The sequence below is a fragment of the Pelophylax lessonae genome (genome assembly GCF_965119305.1).
Source record: "Pelophylax lessonae genome assembly, chromosome: 4".
In the NCBI taxonomy this organism is placed as follows: domain Eukaryota; kingdom Metazoa; phylum Chordata; class Amphibia; order Anura; family Ranidae; genus Pelophylax; species Pelophylax lessonae.
The window spans coordinates 133,469,119-133,486,190 of NC_138771.1; the positions used below are offsets into that span (position 1 = coordinate 133,469,119).

General features: G+C 42.6%; 1 protein-coding gene across 5 annotated transcripts in view; it reads right to left on the bottom strand.

Annotated features, from left to right (window-relative positions):
* Positions 1-17,072, bottom strand: part of NEO1 (neogenin 1) — a 306,375-nt gene that overhangs the window by 34,011 nt on the left and 255,292 nt on the right. For 3 of the 5 annotated variants that reach the window (XM_082257066.1, XM_082257064.1, XM_082257067.1), the window contains exons 20-27: positions 14,299-14,493; positions 11,155-11,184; positions 9,360-9,416; positions 5,641-5,785; positions 4,235-4,473; positions 3,939-4,031; positions 3,159-3,260; positions 1,543-1,809 (exon numbers count right to left, since the gene is read on the bottom strand). In XM_082257066.1, coding sequence (XP_082113192.1) covers positions 1,543-1,809; positions 3,159-3,260; positions 3,939-4,031; positions 4,235-4,473; positions 5,641-5,785; positions 9,360-9,416; positions 11,155-11,184; positions 14,299-14,493 — 1,128 coding nt within the window. The remainder of the gene's footprint in view (positions 1-1,542; positions 1,810-3,158; positions 3,261-3,938; positions 4,032-4,234; positions 4,474-5,640; positions 5,786-9,359; positions 9,417-11,154; positions 11,185-14,298; positions 14,494-17,072) is intronic. The other 2 variants (XM_082257065.1, XM_082257068.1) reach the window with 2 other exon arrangements.

The window sequence follows — 17,072 nt, forward strand, 5'->3', positions numbered from 1 at the left end:
AAGAGCACACTAAGACATTTAAGACCGAGACGACCGGGTCTACTACTAAAACAGACCACTTTATTTATGAACTCTCTCCACGGGATGGAGTTCTGCAATGATACCACGATGTTGAGGCTTTTGCGCACAGCAGAAGTTGCATATAACATCAGGTGTACGAAAGGCTGGGGATGAGATCTTCTGCTCTCTCCACTAGTATTGTTTCTGGGTTCTTTTCATTCCCCTCAATTGCTGCATTTCCTATCCAGCGGGGATTGAGAAGAAGCCTGGCACATTTGTGCTTTGAACAGTGATAGCTATAGGAAATCTGACATAGCTGCAGAAAAGTCATGTTGCATGCCTGAGATAGAGAGACAGATGTTAAAATAGGGTCCTGCAATGGAAGCAATCACTGAGTGGAATATTTTTTTTTTTGCAACCCTTAGGCAGAGCGAATACCTAACTTTTGCAATAGTTCCCCTGCTCCTGGTTTCTGCAATTTCTTTTGGTAAGGGTATGGGGTACTCTGAGTAGGTTGGAAAAATGTAGGGTTATAGAGGTACGCTCAGGGGGGCTTGTCCAGTATACAATCACCTGAAGGTATCGGCCTATAATCCCATGTTCTGTACTATTACAAGAGATACACTGATCAACCATCATTTTGTTTACCATACACCTAATATTGAGTAAGTCCCCCTTTTGCCACCAAAAAAGCCTTTAACCATAGAGGCATAGATGCAATTAATCCTCTGAAGGTATGCTGTGGTATCTGGATCCTTTCAGTCCTGTAAATGTAAGGTTGGGCTTCCATGGATCGGACTTGTTTTTCCAGCACATTCCACAGATGCTCGACTGGCTTGAGATCTGCAGAATTTGAAGGTCAAGTCAACACAACTTCAACTGGTTGTTGCGTTCCTGAAACCATATTTGCAGTGTGGCAGGGTGCATTATTCTGGCATCAGGGAATACTGCTTCCGTGAAGGGGTGTACTTACTAGGTCAGCAACCATGTTTAGGTAAGCGATACATGTCAAGTAACATCCACGTGAATGGCAGGACCAAAGGTTTGCCAGCAGAACAATGCCCAAAGCATCACACTGCCTCCGCTGGTTTGCCTTCCTCCTATATAGTGCATCCTGGTGCCAGCTATTCCCCAGGTAGACACACATGCACCCAGCTATCGCGTTGTTAAAGAAAACATGATTCATTAGACCAGGCCACCTTCTTCCACTGCTCCATGATCCAGCTCTGTGAACGCGAGTCAGCATTGGCAACCCTGACCTTTATGTGGCTATACAGTCTCATACACCATAAACTATGATGTACATTTTTTTCTGCTTTCAACACATCAACTTCAGGGACATATTTACTTGCTAATATATCCCACCAACTTTTAGATGCTATTGTACCTGGATAATTAACGTTCTTCACCTGTCAGTGGTCCTAAAGATATGGCTAATCGGTGTGTCTATGTATATATGATATACAGTATATATCCATCACCTAAGACAGACAGGAAACAGGACATGAAGACAGCAAGGGGGACAGGACAGGGAATGCCCACCTTGTTGTGCCAAAAGGGGAGAGCTTGGCAGTGGCTCATATGCTGCTCCGGAAGCTGTAGCAGGAACAGCAGGTACTGCAAAGCTCTTCAGGGGATGGGTGGGTCTGATATGTGCTGTAGGAATGCTGGGTCCCGAATCTTCATCCAAGGAACCGGGTAGAAAACTGCCTCCTGGAGGATCTGGGTCCTCGCCACCAGTCTGAGAAGAGGATGATGCTGCTGCTGCTACTACTACTGTGTCACAGCTGGGAGTATGTCGGACAGATTCTGTGGTGAGAAAAATGAATGGATCTTATTATTTTACCAATCTAAACATGAAGCTAAAAATTAAAGTAGTTGTAAACCTCAGATGAAAAATAACCAAAGCAAAGCATATTGTGTGTAGTTGCCTAAATCAAAAGCGCCGAGTGTGATTTCTGTCAGCAGTCTCATTCCTCTATCTGCAGGAGTCTTTTTTGACATGTTGGGCCTACTGCAAGGGATTAAGAGCAGGGGCCTCCAGCACACAGCCTGAGACCGACAGCCTCAGCTGTGGAGGTTTCCCTATGATCTAGTGTAGAGGGGGGTGTGTCCCTTACCACCACTCAAGTCTCAGACTACACTCAGATCTGCTTTCTCTGCTGTGCAGTGTGAGACTTCAGATCTATGCGACCTGCCTCTGGAAGCTCAGAAATTCAATGTATATTTCGGGACTTTATATGCAGCCATCATCTTCTCTGCATTAGTTTAACAGGTACAACATGTGTTCAAGGATGCGTTTCATCTGTGTATGACCTGAGACTAGTCACTTCACTGGGTATACATAAAGGTTTGCAACCACTTTGAATAAACAAATTTGCCAACATGTACTAGAAAAACAACAGCCATGTAAACAAGATTGGTCGGAATGCATCAAATCGTTGACTGATCAGTAAGCATACCACTATGGATGGGGTGTTAATGCCAGTGACTGGGAAGGGAGGAGGAGACCACTATTACATACAAGATATTAAAACCTTTCCATGCTAAACATAGAAAACATTAGGGGAATATCCTCCTGGCCACCAGTGGTCCAAATTCTGCTTTTAGGAACATAGTATTTTAGGTTTCAGGTTACCCGTATGGTGTGTGCTGATTTCATGAAGTCTTGACTGCTTAGCCTGTTACCTTATTATGCTCTTTCATGTTAATGTTCTACTTATTCCTATCAAACTGCAGGGGATGCACACTTCAGGTGGTCTGAAGCCACGTTTAAAGGTCACAGTAGGACCAAAATGTTGAACTTGCAGGAGACACGTTTTTGTGCTAGAACTGCAGCAATGCTTTACATCGACATACCAGATTCCATTCATTGCTGATTTACCAACCTAGAATATTCCTAAAGTTTGGGGAACACTTGAAGAAAGCTTACATAAACGTTTGGCAATTGATATATGACATATCTTACTATAGGTAGTAATGGTATACGCAGTTTCTATTAAGATTTATATTACTATTACTAGTAAGTAGGAATATAGATTATTCAGTCTGCATACATTTTGTTGTTGCCATTTTACACTACATACAGAATGTACAGTCACTGGTCTCATGTGCACAGCAGGCCTTTCACTACCTTTAAAAAGCTGTGCTGTTCTCACCTGCAGCCTGAGAAGTTCCACCCAGCACGTGCAGCATGAACCCAGGCACTGAGCGGAAATTAGAGTTATCGATGGAATGGATGGGATGAGCACTGACAACCGCTGAAACAGAGACAGAATGGTGAAATATGGGACATGGAAATAATGGAAGCAACAAATGGCAGAAAACAATGCGTGTCCCATTTAAATAGGTGCAAAGTACTATTATGAAGATGTTAAAAGAGGAGGCGATTAGGCCTAAAACAATGGCAAGCTTGAGGTGAAAGGTAGTGGGTATGAATGGGCTGGTCTGATTCATTGAAAGAACTACAGATAGAAAAGGTAGGTGTTCAAAAATTGGATCACAACCATCATTGTTCTAATGGAAGTAGTAAATGAAGCCTGCTCAATAAGGCAAAAAAATGTTCAAGTAAAACGATGCATTTGAGTAAGACTCAAAGAAGGATTTAATTTTGCAAAAATGACACTTGACAAAAAAAAAGAAAGAAGAAGAAGAAGATCACAGCTTCATGCTTTTCCTAAAAAAATTATACATGTTGTTTAACACAAGGCAACCAAAACTACAGTTCACGGTTTAAATTTTGAGTCTTCAGTTTCCATGGTGCCAACGTCGGCCCAAACTGCACCATGAAAATGGCTGATAAGGCATGGCACCTCTAAGCCGAGATGGCACCATGACAAAAAGGCTAATTTAGCTTTACTTCCCCCATACACAGTCTGAAAGCCCTCAGGAACAGGAGCTCATGTCACAATGTGAACCCCACTTTCCCCAGAACTTACGCTGTGGAGGCTGAGAATCAAAGGGCATCATTATCTTTGGTCTCATTCCCCGACGTCCTGCAAGTGAGGATACCGAATCCTCCGATTCCAGACCTGTGAAGGAAGGTTGTGCAGTAACTGTTGGAATTGAACCCAAACACAATCACCTGTGTTTAGTAAAGGTTCCCCCATGCAGTCTAGTCTAGCATGCATCTGAAGTAAATATCAATGTGGCACTATTTTCCATTAAGGTCTCCCATCTAACTGTACTGCCATGATCAGTTTTTATTCACAGTATGTACTGCTGCTCTCCTCACCTCGGTATGAATTGCTGTGCTGGTGAATGCTGCCTTCTGTAGTGCTTTCACCAGGTGTCAGGTCCTGTGGGGAACGGGGCAGACTAGTGTCCGTCAGCATAGGGTTTGTTTCTGGAGACTTGTCCACTGGCTTTAGCTCTAGTCTTTCATGATGAATCCAAAGATCAGGAGGCTTCACATCCTTCGAGTTGCCTTTGTATTTATGGGACCCATTAACAGACTTGCATGCAGCTCTTTTCCTGATGGAAAACATACAGAAAATGTTAAAACAATTAAATGATTTAGAAGGAAAAGCTTTATTTTTCCAGAGGAATATTTATCCAGCAGGAGCGCTTGTAAAACCAGCCAGCATCAGAAGATAAAAAAAAAGTCCTCTCTCGCACAGTGCTGCTCCAATTACCAAATGCAGTGCACATATGAGCACTACAACCCCAACTCTAACCCCCTGCACATAAATCCACCTGAATATTGCTATTCCACCAACTCTCACCCCTCTGCTCCATCTCCATTCACAGTCCCCTACCACCACAACCACTGCCTGATCCCTCCAAACACCTCCTTGTACATCACTTCCCACCTCTCTAACAGCTACCATCTTCCCTGCTCAGCACAGCTCCACACAGGCTCCTTTTCTCTGATAGCTCGTGTCACCCACACCTTTCCTTTCTAGCACAGCTCTCTCCCCACTCCTTCACCCCTCTAATAGGGCTCACCTCCACACCGTTCCTTGCTCCAACACAGCAGGTTCACCTCGGGCTTCTCCCTCCACAACTGCCACCCACTAAAATCTATCTTACCCTCAACTACCTTCCCATCCCCTTCACCGTCCTCCATCTATCCCAGTATCCCAGGCCACCTCCTGATATCCATCCCTCCCTCACCACTTTGCATCTTCTCTGTTCCTCTTACATTCTCGATTCTGATGTCCCCTGACATCTTTCATTCCCAGGCTGCCTCTCCTTTCCCTCTGACGAAATCCATCCCTCCCTGGCTGTCTCCCCTCTATAGACCTTCAACCCTTTCCAGCCACCTCATCCATCCCTACTGCTTACATTCATCCATCTTTTCCTAGCCATCAGATACCGTGCAACTTATTTCCCTCCCCAACTGCTATAATGCACCAGATCACCATCCCTCCCTGGATGTCTCAACTCTAAAGACTACCAAGCCAGCTCATCCATCCTTACTGCTAAACACCATCATTCGCAACTTACATCCCTCCCCAATTGTTATAAAGCACCGGATCACCACAATCCTCAGGAATGCATTGCTGCTGGTAACTTTCCAGTGTTTGTATACACTGGTTAGGTTTTTCTGGCTCCACTCACTGTCCAATGAACAAACATTTATGGATTACGACAAGTATGGCTACAAGACGTGTAAATCATACAATATTCAAAACTCACTTTTTATGGTGGGAGTTGGAGCGCCGTGAGCAGATAGCAGCAATGACCACAGCCACTAGCACAGTTATAACTCCAAGGGAAACAATGATGGTTAACAGCATGTTCTGATCCAGAGAGGTGGGACTTCCATGAGGACTATTACTGCCTGCAATGATGCATCATCAAAAATCAAAATATATATAAAACATACGTGGTTACCAGCTCATGGCAAGAAATTTTGTACATGATCTGACTGCAGCAATTTACTGATTCTAGAGATGTGTCTGTTTTGTGCAAAAAGAGGAATTATGGTATACCTGTAAACTTCATATCTTGCAGTACAGAACAGGATACAGGGTGAATATTCATAGACACTGTTTTATAGGCTGGTACCTTTGAGTGATTAGACACTTGCAAAGCCTTTCTGGACATGAACCCCAGAACATGCCCCTATAAGCCTACCCCACTCCCCAAGGCCTGAGTCCTTTAACAAGCAATACAGAGTAACACAGGAAATGAGGGGATGGTGTCCTATTCTCTAAGATATTTAATTTATAGTCAAGTCACAATTCCTCTCATCTTAAAGTGGCTGTAAAGGCACAAGGTTTTTTCTATACGTGAAGGTAAAAAAAAAAAAAAAACCCACTAGATTCCCCTCTCGATTTAGCGATATCCATGAGAGCCTTGCCTCTCCAGGGACCCGCACTCCTGATTGGCTCACTGGCTGTGATTGACAGCAGTGGGAGTCAAACGCCAATCAGGAAACTGAGGGGACGGGGGCGAACCTTGGCTCAGTTTGTGAATGGACACACAGAGCTGCGGGTCAGGGGGGTGCTGGCTTGGGTGCCCAAAGAGCAAGCTGCTTGCTCTGGTGGCACCCGGCAGACGGGAGCAGCCAGGTGCGCTAGCGAGGGACCTGAGAAGAGGAAGATCCGTGCTGCTCTGTGCAAAAAAACTGCACAGAGCAGGCAAGTATAACATGTTCGGTATTAAAAATAAATAAAAAAAAAAACTAAAAAAAAAAACTACAAGGCTTTAGGATCACTTAAATTGAACAGTACAGGCTGGCTTTTCATAGAACCTGGGCCAATCCCAATCTATGCATAAAAACGATGGGCAGCAACAAAAACAAAACAATGCCAACAGGCCCAACAACAAGGGTCAAAAAAACAAAATTCATACCCAACAGTGTGCTGCAGCAAATACCATGTGGATGAAAGCTACATCCACAGAAGCTTGGACTTTCACCTGGTAAAAATTGGAGAAGGTATGAACTTAAGACTAGGTGGAGGCCTTGCAAATCTGGGCAACACAGACTTGATGTAATGGCCAGGAAACATTTAATGATCTGGTAGAGTGAGCATGTAAGTGTTGGAGGGGTCTTACTTCAGTGTGTAAGCTCTGCTTTTGAAGCAGTGTGTCCTTTGCGAGACCCTGACAATTCAAAGAGTGGGTCTTTCTTACAGAAGCTGGGGCTTTCAGATAAACTCCGATAGCTCTGACATCAGTACAATGAAGAGCAATCTCTTTGAGGTTCTCAGGAGAAGGGTACAAATAGGGAAGGACTATGTCATCATTAAGGTGGATGTCAGATACCACCTTAGGGCTCTTTCACACAGTCCGTCCATCAGACAGACTCAGTTTATCTCAGTGGGGGATCAGCAGAAGGATGACAGCTGTGTCTCCGCGCTGTGTGCCGAGACATCGGTCAGGTCCCCATGCATCTCTATGGGGGAATCGGATGGGAACAGGCCGTCGGGCCGTTCTCATCCGATCCGCTGGACGGATGGAAAATAGGGTTTCCATCCGTCCAGATTTGACGGATCTGATGTCAGCGGACATGTCTCCTCTGACATCCGATGCCCCATAGACATGCAAGGAGTGACCGTACAGATTAGCCAAAAAAGCTGACAGGCGGATCTGAACGGTCCGCCTGTGTGAAAGGGGCCTTAGGCAGAAAGATAGGCTTTGGGCACAAGACTACTTTGTCTTTGTGAAGGATCAGGAACAGCTCCTTAAAAGAGAACCGCTAAATCAGACACATCTGACCACTTTCCAGGAAAGATCAGCCAAAGAAAGGTCTCTAAAAGGGCTCAAAGGTTGGTTAAACAAATTAGGATCCCAAAGAAGCATGGAGTGCAGAATGGGTGGGTCTAATCCGAGAAACACTTGGTATAAAAGGTTTTAAACGGGACAAAGAAACCAGAAGTTTTTGGAAGAAAATAGACAAGGTGGAAACCTGTCCCTTAGAAATACTTAAGGTTAAATTCTAGTTAAGCCCAATACTTTTTTTTCCTAGTTTTGGATAGAATGGTGATGGAATATAACACCTTTTCAGTTTTTGTTATCCATGCCCCCATTAGGTGTCCTGTTTACCATAATCATTGAAAAGGAAAGTATAAAAAAAATCCCAGATTTTGGGTTGCCCACAAAAAATTAATAGAGGGGAAATCTAAGAAAAAAAAAAAAGAAAATCACAACTGACAGGATTTATAATCATTCCTTACACTATCTGAAAATAAGGCTTTGCCTATAGTTATACTTTAAAGCCATTAGTTGTCCAAGAAAGTTTTAACATAGTTGTAGAAAAACCTTCCTTAGCTAGACAGACTGCCTGTTGCGTGCCTAATATAGAAAGGGCAGTAGGAAGTGCCCGAGTACCTTATAGAGGGCTCTGGGTAGAATTAGTGGTGAGAGTGCGACCTATGGTGTGATGTACCACCTAGTCATATACCTGAGACTATGCATTGAATGGTTGAATTTTACCAAGTTTGAAACGTTTAACATTGAACAAGTGAACAACTTTCAAACAATTGCTAATAGGGTTTTTCGCTCATGAAATTACATTGCAAAGCACATGAAATGACACAGATACGTTATATTAAAAATTGGTGCAAACAGAATCAAAGTGAGTACGATTAGGTTTTTTTATTGTAAAAAAAAAAAAACAAAAACAAAACTAGTGAACGACCTATGCCTATATAGAACAAGGAACTACATTCCGTCAAATGGTATTCTAATCCAACAGCCCTTTTCGACCTAACCAGCTCAGATCACTTAAAAACGGTGAATTATTTACTGTCATCAGCAATTTACTGTCATCAGCAATTATTCTCAAATACAATTGATCATCAGACCATCAGCACAGCCCTGGAACCTTTCCATGAAATCTTGTGAATGTCAAAGAGGTATCATTAGAATTTCTGCAGTCACTATAAACCAGACAGTTACAATGCACTATAGGCAATCGAACATCCAAAGTCCGAATGATGGGAAGTTTTTTTTTTTTGTACTTGCATAGTTATCTGACCCACACAATCATCAGCACACTTAAAATGTATTGCATAACAGTGTGAGCAAAAAAGGGTATGCAGTAGGTTGTACTATTTCTAAGTTGTCAAATACTTTTACATCATGAACTGTTCTTTGACTCCTGGGAAAGTGAAAATGCTCCCTTCCAGTGGGGCTGCCCATGCACTGTACGAGTTAAATGCTCATCTTGGTCTGGGGAAAAGGAAAAGTCATCCCGCAGCCTCTTTCCTACTATGCTCCAATGGTAGATTGTTCCTCAGCATCCTCACATCCAATGCAGGGCGATGAACCCATACATGGACTTAAATATGCATTTAACCCTTTCAGTACAGAGGTAGCCCCACAACAAGGGTCTCTGTAGTTGGCCTTTAAAAAAAGCATATATAGCCATTTTAGTCCTGCAGGTCTTAAGAAACAAAGCTAATTACCTCCGAGTGGTGTGGTTCCTATTTCTGACGCGCGCCCTTTCCCTGATACACCCGATGCTGGAAGAGAGATGTTTTATCATAACACTGACATCATATGACATTTAAATTGATGTATTAAAGAGGCTCTCCGGGAAAACAAACCCCTAACACTTACTTGCATAGTGAGACTGTTCAGTGATTTGCAATATTCCGCTTATTAAATTCCATGAGAGTTGAAGTCTTGCTTGGAGACTAAGTCTTTATTATAGACTGGGAGCACCGAGAGAGACTGGTTGTTAGGGAAAGGCAGTCAAAGATACTTCTAGAATGAATATGTATCTATGGCAGCATCTCCTCTCCATCTCAGTAATGCAGATTAGAGATGTCGAACATAAAAATTTCCGTTCGCGAACGGGAATTTCCGCAAATGTGCACATTAATAGTGCACTATAAATTTACCAGGAAATCTTCCAGAGGAGTCTTTGCAGCACATATCAGAGATCTGGAGGAAACCTGATTTTACTATATGCTGTTGTTGCCTAGTCTAAGAGTGGTTAGGCATAGGCGCCTGGTGAGTCTGAATTTCAGATACTTCTCCCGGCACTGTGTGGTGGTGGCAAGCAAGGGTGGTCCCCATAAGTTGCACCTGTGATCCTTCATGTTTGCACTTTTTTTGCTCTATGCACTTTATACCTATGGACTTTATGGACTCCTATTGATGTGATTTCATGCTTGTATGCTTATATTTATCACATCTGATTGATATATTTTGGTATATGTTATCATCCTATTTATTTGGTAAGAGGTTATCACCATCCCTGCGCTACTGAAATTCGAATGAAAAAGCCAGTTCCTGTTTTTTCTGGATGAATTATATTTTTTTATTACAGGAAAAATTAAATGAATTTTTTTTCTGCAAGGTGCTGTGCCACCCTATATGAGTGGTGGGCAGTGGGCACAGTACAGTCTGTGGACCTGACACTCACTGGCAGGCAACTGCAATTATATTACAGAGGAAAAATTAAGTGAATGTTTTATCTGCAAGGTGCTGTGCCACCCTATATGAGTGGTGGGCAGTGGGCACAGTACGGTCTGTGGACCTGACACTCACTGGCAGGCAACTGCAATTATATTACAGAGGAAAAATTAAGTGAATGTTTTATCTGCAAGGTGCTGTGCCACCCTATATGAGTGGTGGGCACTGGCAGTGGGCACAGTTCAGTCAGTGGGCCTGACACACACTGGCAGGCAACTGCAATTATATTAAGGGTAAAAATTAAATGACTTTATCTGCAAGGTACTGTGCCATCCGATATGAGTAGTGTGCACACAGTACAGTCTGTGTATATATATATATATATATATATATATATATATATATATATATATATATATAAGATGGATGCTGTCCTTGCTTTTTTATAGGAGGTGGGAGGGAGGGTATGCTGATTGGCTGGAATGTGTCTGCTGACTGAGGTACAGGGTCAAAGTTTGCTCAATAATTATGTATAGGGGGCGAACCGAACATCGCATATGTTCGCCCGCCGCGGCGAACACGAACAAGCGATGTGTTCGCCAGCGAATAGTTCGGGACATCTCTAATGCAGATCTCTAATAAGAGTTAACACTTAAAAAAAAAAAAAAAAAACCTCAGCTCTAATGTGGAAATTATTGAGCTGAACGCGGTAAATCACTGAACAGCCCCTCTCTCAGTTGAAAGTGCTTAACTCTTCCTTGGCATAAACATTAAAGGTACTAGGTCTAGCCACAGCCATCCCAATCCCCCTTTTAAAGTTATCACAGAGGTTATGATTACCTTGGTTATTAGGCATGTAGGGTGTGGATTCTGCCACGGGAAGGCATAATAAGAAAATAAGTTTGACTGGTCAGTAAAGAATTTAAAAAAAGAATCAGGTAAATTTAGCAAGTTTATTATGAAAGAACAAAGAAGATTAATAAGTTAGAACATCTTTTTAGATCAGACAATACAAGGGAAATCAGCATTTGTTTGGAATAGTTGGCAAGCCCACATTTAATGTGCAATAAAATGATTCTCAAATGGTAAAGTGAACCTGTCATAAGTCTAATGCAGCAGTTGTCTTCAAGAATACACAGTGCTTAGTGCAATTACAACACAGTTGTCCTGTTTCCACTCTCATTGGCAGTAAGGAGATCTTTAATTTAAGTAACTTGTTCCTTAGTCCATGCAAAGCAGAAAAAGGGTTACTTAACACTTTCCTCTCAAGCCGTATATGCTGCTGATGAGACAAGTGATCCAATAACTTTACTTTGCATGGGCAAAGATAAGTGGAACTTTAAAGTGGTTGTAACCCTCAAACATGAAATATTAACAAAGCACATCCCTCTATAGCAGTAATGACGAACCTTGGCACCCCAAATGTTTTGGAATTTCCCATGATGCTCACCTGCAATGCAGAGTGCATGAGCATCATTGGAAATGTAGTTACCAAACATCTAGAGTGTCAAGGTTCACCATCACTGCTCTATAGTGTGTACTTGTTGCATTGAAGAGCACCAAGTGTCATTTCTGTATGCTGCCTCCTTTCTCTGCTATCAGCATGAATCACTTCTGACCTATTTTCCTGACAGCAAGAGAAAAAAGGTGACAGGGGAGGGACCTCCAGCTGATTGACAGCCTCGGCTCTGTTCCTGAGAGCTGTGTGGAGAGGGGTGTGTCCCTTCCCTCCAATCAGCTCTCAGAGCTCTTCTCACGGAGCTCTGCAGTATGTGGGTTCAGCTCTCTGCTCCAATTTCTGAACTCTCTCAAAAGCTTTATAAATTCTGGACTTGGGAGTGGCTGTAAAGAGAAGACTGCAGATAAACAAGCACGACTTATGTAAGAGGATTTGTTTCATCTCGGTGTATCGCCTGAGGTCAGACACCTTGTGTCTCTATACAATCCGGTCTACAAACAAATCCTTTACCTTCATGGCTTGGTTTTTGCTCCGACATACACTGTTAACTGTGGGACCTAATACAGACTGGTGTGTGTGCCTTTTCAAAATCATCTATGGCATTTGTCATTATGTTGTGTGACATACAACTACTGAAAGATAGATTCTGCGTGCAGCAAGGTATTAGCTTCAGTTCAGAAGATCTGTAGCAGGAGAGGTAAGTATGCATACAAAGTGTTCCAGTTATTTCATGGAGAGTAGGTGTTAGGGTTATAACGAGGACGTGAAGAGGTTTTTGGGTAGAGCATTGCCCTCTACGCCACACACTATCAACACCAATTTTCACGGCACTGAAAACAAATGTATTTACATAAAGAAGCCGCCAGAATGAAGTCTGTGCTAAAACTAATTCGTACTTGCAAGAAAAAAAAAAAAAAAAAAAAACGTACTTTATTCTGATTCTCCATATAGTAGGTCCACTAGTTTTCTTTTGTATATCCAGCACCATGTGGGAATGTTTTGACACGATTCAACTTTTATATGTAAATCTTAGCTAAATATCACTAGTTCAGCTTGCATGCAGGTGTATTGGCCACATTATTGTCATACACGCTGAAAAAACCTTAGGTTAAATTAGAAGCATTAACAAGCTTCAACTTAAAAGGGAAAGGCCAAGAAGGCATATCAATGGTGCTATATCAAAGTAGGAAAGGAACCCTGGTGGGCTGCAAGAGCTTGCAAAGACACACACTAAGGCAGGGATCCTCAAACTTCGGCCCTCCAGCTGTTGCGGAACTACACATCCTCTGAGGCATTGTAAAACTTTGACATTCACAGACAAGACTAGGCATGATGGGAGTTGTAGTTTCCGAACTGGAGGGCCATAGTTTGAAGACCCCTGCTGTAAGGGATCTTTCACACAGGGGTCGAAAACAGGCAGTTGGGTTGTGGTTTTAACGCTTCCCGAATGCCTAATAATGCCATGTTAGAATGAGCCCTAAGTGTACACATTTTCACTGGATTATGGTTAATGTAACACTATTTTCCTTTTAAGCCAGTAGACCTGGCCCCTGGACTCTATGCTTGCAGGACAGTCCTGTCATGCATGGATAAAAGGAACCTATGGACTGACATCCACTAAAACAAGCAGTTGAGTAGGCTGGTTTAGAGTGAGATGCACATCAGAACAAGATGCTATCGCCTCAATACTTTGAAGTTAGTTTCTATGACAGAAATGTTGAGTGAGCTTTTAGCTGTAGATGATCAGATTTCATTCCAGACCTCACTAAGCCCAGGTTCACACTGCTCCGACATGAAAGTTGAGCGACTCCCGAACATGCAGCTTCAGTCTGACTTTGGTCCGACCGAATGTGACTTTTTACACTCAATGGCATTAAAGTTATATCAAAGTTGGTCCAAAGTACAAAGAACCTTTTCTAAAGTTGGAGCAGCTTATGTCAGGTCAGCTAAGAAGGATCTCATAGGGAACCATAGGGAACCATTGAATTTTACATGTCATGCTCTCAGAAGTCGGATCCCATGTCGCACCAGTGTGATCCAGGCCTAATGAGGGAAATGCTATGTTCCTTTACCAGAATTAGCCATATGCTGACGGTGGGAAGAACTTTGTGGATATAGCAAACTCAAGATTAAAGTGATCATTTTGATGGAATTTGTTGATCTAGCACAGGGATATGGAAACTGTGGCTCTCCAGATGTTGCAGAACTACAAGTCTCATGAGGCACAGCAAGACTGACAGCTACAAGCATGACACCCAGAGACAGAGGCATGATGGGACTTGTAGTTTTGCAACAGCTGAAGGGCCACCGTTTGCATATCCCTGATCTAGCATATCAATTTGTATGGAGAAGAGATCACAGAGGAAAGATTACTTTGGTTCTAAGTAATACAGGATTATAAGGTCAGAACCAAAACACAGAATTAATGCTAAACAGAATTAGCTTCTAGTTACAGAAGACCTTACATTAGGGATAGATTAGGGATCACTTTACACACTATTGCTCCATTCTTTAGCTCTGCTTACCTTTTGGTGTACGGAAGAGCACCGCTTCTGACATGGGACCCATTCCTTTAGAATTTCTTGCTTGGATCTTAAAGTAATATGGAGTATCTAGAGTCAGCTCTTGAATTTGGTGGGTCAGGCGATTTCCAACAACTGGCTCTATTACCCAGTCATGTAGCTCTGCATGAACATCTGTGCTGTAATATATAATGTAGCCTGTGGGACAGAAAGTAAAAATAAAAATAAATCATTAAGCTTTTGAAATGAAGACAAAATTATTCAACCGGCATACTTGATACACAAATCAGATGTGTTTGCTGTTGCTTTATAAAGCACCTTTCTACGTGTTCTGCATGTTGTGTAAACCCAAACTGAAATTGTGTGAAATTGCGCATGTTCATGAGTGTTGCAATTTCACTTACTCATGCCACACTGTATAGGCAAGACAATGGAACCATTGGTAAAGGATAAGTTTACCTTTCTAAAAAAAAAAAAAAAAAATAATAATAAAATGCACATTTGTTTGCAGGTAAAGTGCATTTATTTTTTTTAGGAGCCCGTAAAGCATTGTACCAGCAATCAGCAGATCGCAGGTGCAATCTTAGGTTCCTGCGGACTGTGTGTAGCTGTCTGCCCGTACCCTTGTATGAACAGGCAGTTACTGAATGGCAGGAAGAAACAATGAACTACTAGAGTATTCACCAGCACCCTGGTAATTCACTGAGAACTACAAGCCGTCAACCGTAAAGGCTGTCAGTACTTTTATTTTTATTTTTTTTTTATAAAGTCCACGATGGTGCAAAAACCAAGAAGGAAAAAACCCGTAAGTGTACAAAAACGTGCATGTGAACACACTAGGAAGTGCACTTAAGGAGGGGGGGGGCTTTTAGTCCACCCACCGAAGGGGTAGGACCTCTATCCTGATCCCCCCGGGGGCGAAAGGCTCCTGACAGGAACAAAGGGTTTACATGGTCTGCCTAGCCAGAAGGACTGGCAGACTGGGCTCTTCTAGGCCAAACGAAGCCGACCCCCGAATACTTGGTCGAGGGGCTCTCCGGAAGAGAGAGACCCCCCCAGAGGCAGGGGAGGAAGAAACCTGGCAGCCACACATCTTCCCCCCTAGACGTCAGGGTAAGCCCGAGGACTCACACCCTTCATCCAGGAGAAAAACACACACAAAAGTGAAAGAGTGAAAACTTGGGAGAAAAATAAAACCGAAAATAAAGTGGCCATCCTGAATGTGCATTGGCCTAGGCACGGTCAGTACTTGCAGTTTATTCATTTACAGAACTCTTAATGACGTGGTCGTGTCACAGCGCATACAGGGAGATGATCCCCGACCTGCTGTCACAATTAGGAGGATCGGAGAGAGGATGCATGAGCGAGAACATGTTACATGTTCCACCCTATAAACAGGTGGAATATGTAACATGTCCCCAAAGGTGAACTTATCCTTTAGGTAATACAGTAGTACATCTCCCTGCTACAGAGATTAGGCAATAAAAGAGGAGCAGCACACTGACATTCCAGCTTTTAGAATGACCGACAGGACTGTGCAAAACAATTCACAGCCTGGTTAGCTCATACAATGGCCCTCTCCTGCTTAAGCAGCCCATACATTACTTTTTTTTTTTCTTTTTCAACCTGCTGGTTGAAGGAAAACAAAACACTCAACAGATTCCTCAATCCACACATTCAATGTGGATGGGGGTATCCTTCCTGCTGTGCTATTGAATTCTGCTGGCTAGGAGCCTTCCCTATGGGCAGGATAATTTGATCAGTGTTGCCGACAGCACTGACTGGGCTAAAACAGGCTGGTTGTACACAACCAGTTATTCCATACATGGATTAAAATGTGGCTGCTCCCTGCTGAACCGGACACATTTTGTTCCATGTATGACTTACTTGAGCCTGAATATTGCTTTGAAAAATTACAGCAAATACTGATGTGAAGTGCATCAGCTGAATTGAAACCATATTTCAGGGTAATTTTAATAACTGGCTTATGGGGAACCTTCTGACATTTCTGTATAAAAATAACTGAATTTAGCCAATAAGAAAAGACTGTCTGGTATACACTATATTCTGTACATCTATTCTGGTCTCATTTTACAGAACAATTCCTAATCTCCTGGGTTTATGTTGTGAACAAGTTAAAAAAAGGAATTTTTGTACCTACCGTAAAATCCATTTCTCTTTCGTTCGACGGACACAGTGCTCCATAAACCATAACTACGGGGTTATGGTGCTTCCTCCAGGAGTAGGACTAAGCACAAAAAACACCTGGCTACGCCCATGGGCCATCCTCAGCTTGGTATATCCTCAGTTTAGTAGCAAGCAGTAGAAGTATCAGAATTCCATAGAGTGGTGGTGGGTGCATTGTCCATCGAGGAACTCTGAGAAATGGATTTTACGGTACGTACAAAAATCCCATTTTCTCTTTTGTTCGACGGACACGGCGCTCCATAAATGATAACTAGTGGGACATCCAAAAGCAGTGCCAAAAGAAAAAAAATGAGGGGTGGGGAAAATAACCCAAGGCTAAACATAAGTGCCCTTAACCAGGTCACAGGAGCCTCATCTGAAAAATAAAAGTGTAAAGAAAAACACCCTTTAAAGAGGTTGTATACTCCCCATTTACACTTCAGCTTATTCTAATCTGCGTAAAGAAAGCAATAGATTGGTGCCTGTAAAAGATTACTTATAATCTTCCTGTAATTCTTCTTGTAAAAGTTGATGACATCATGCCCAGTTTGTCATTCAATTCACGGCACGATATGTGGGCTGTTTCATTA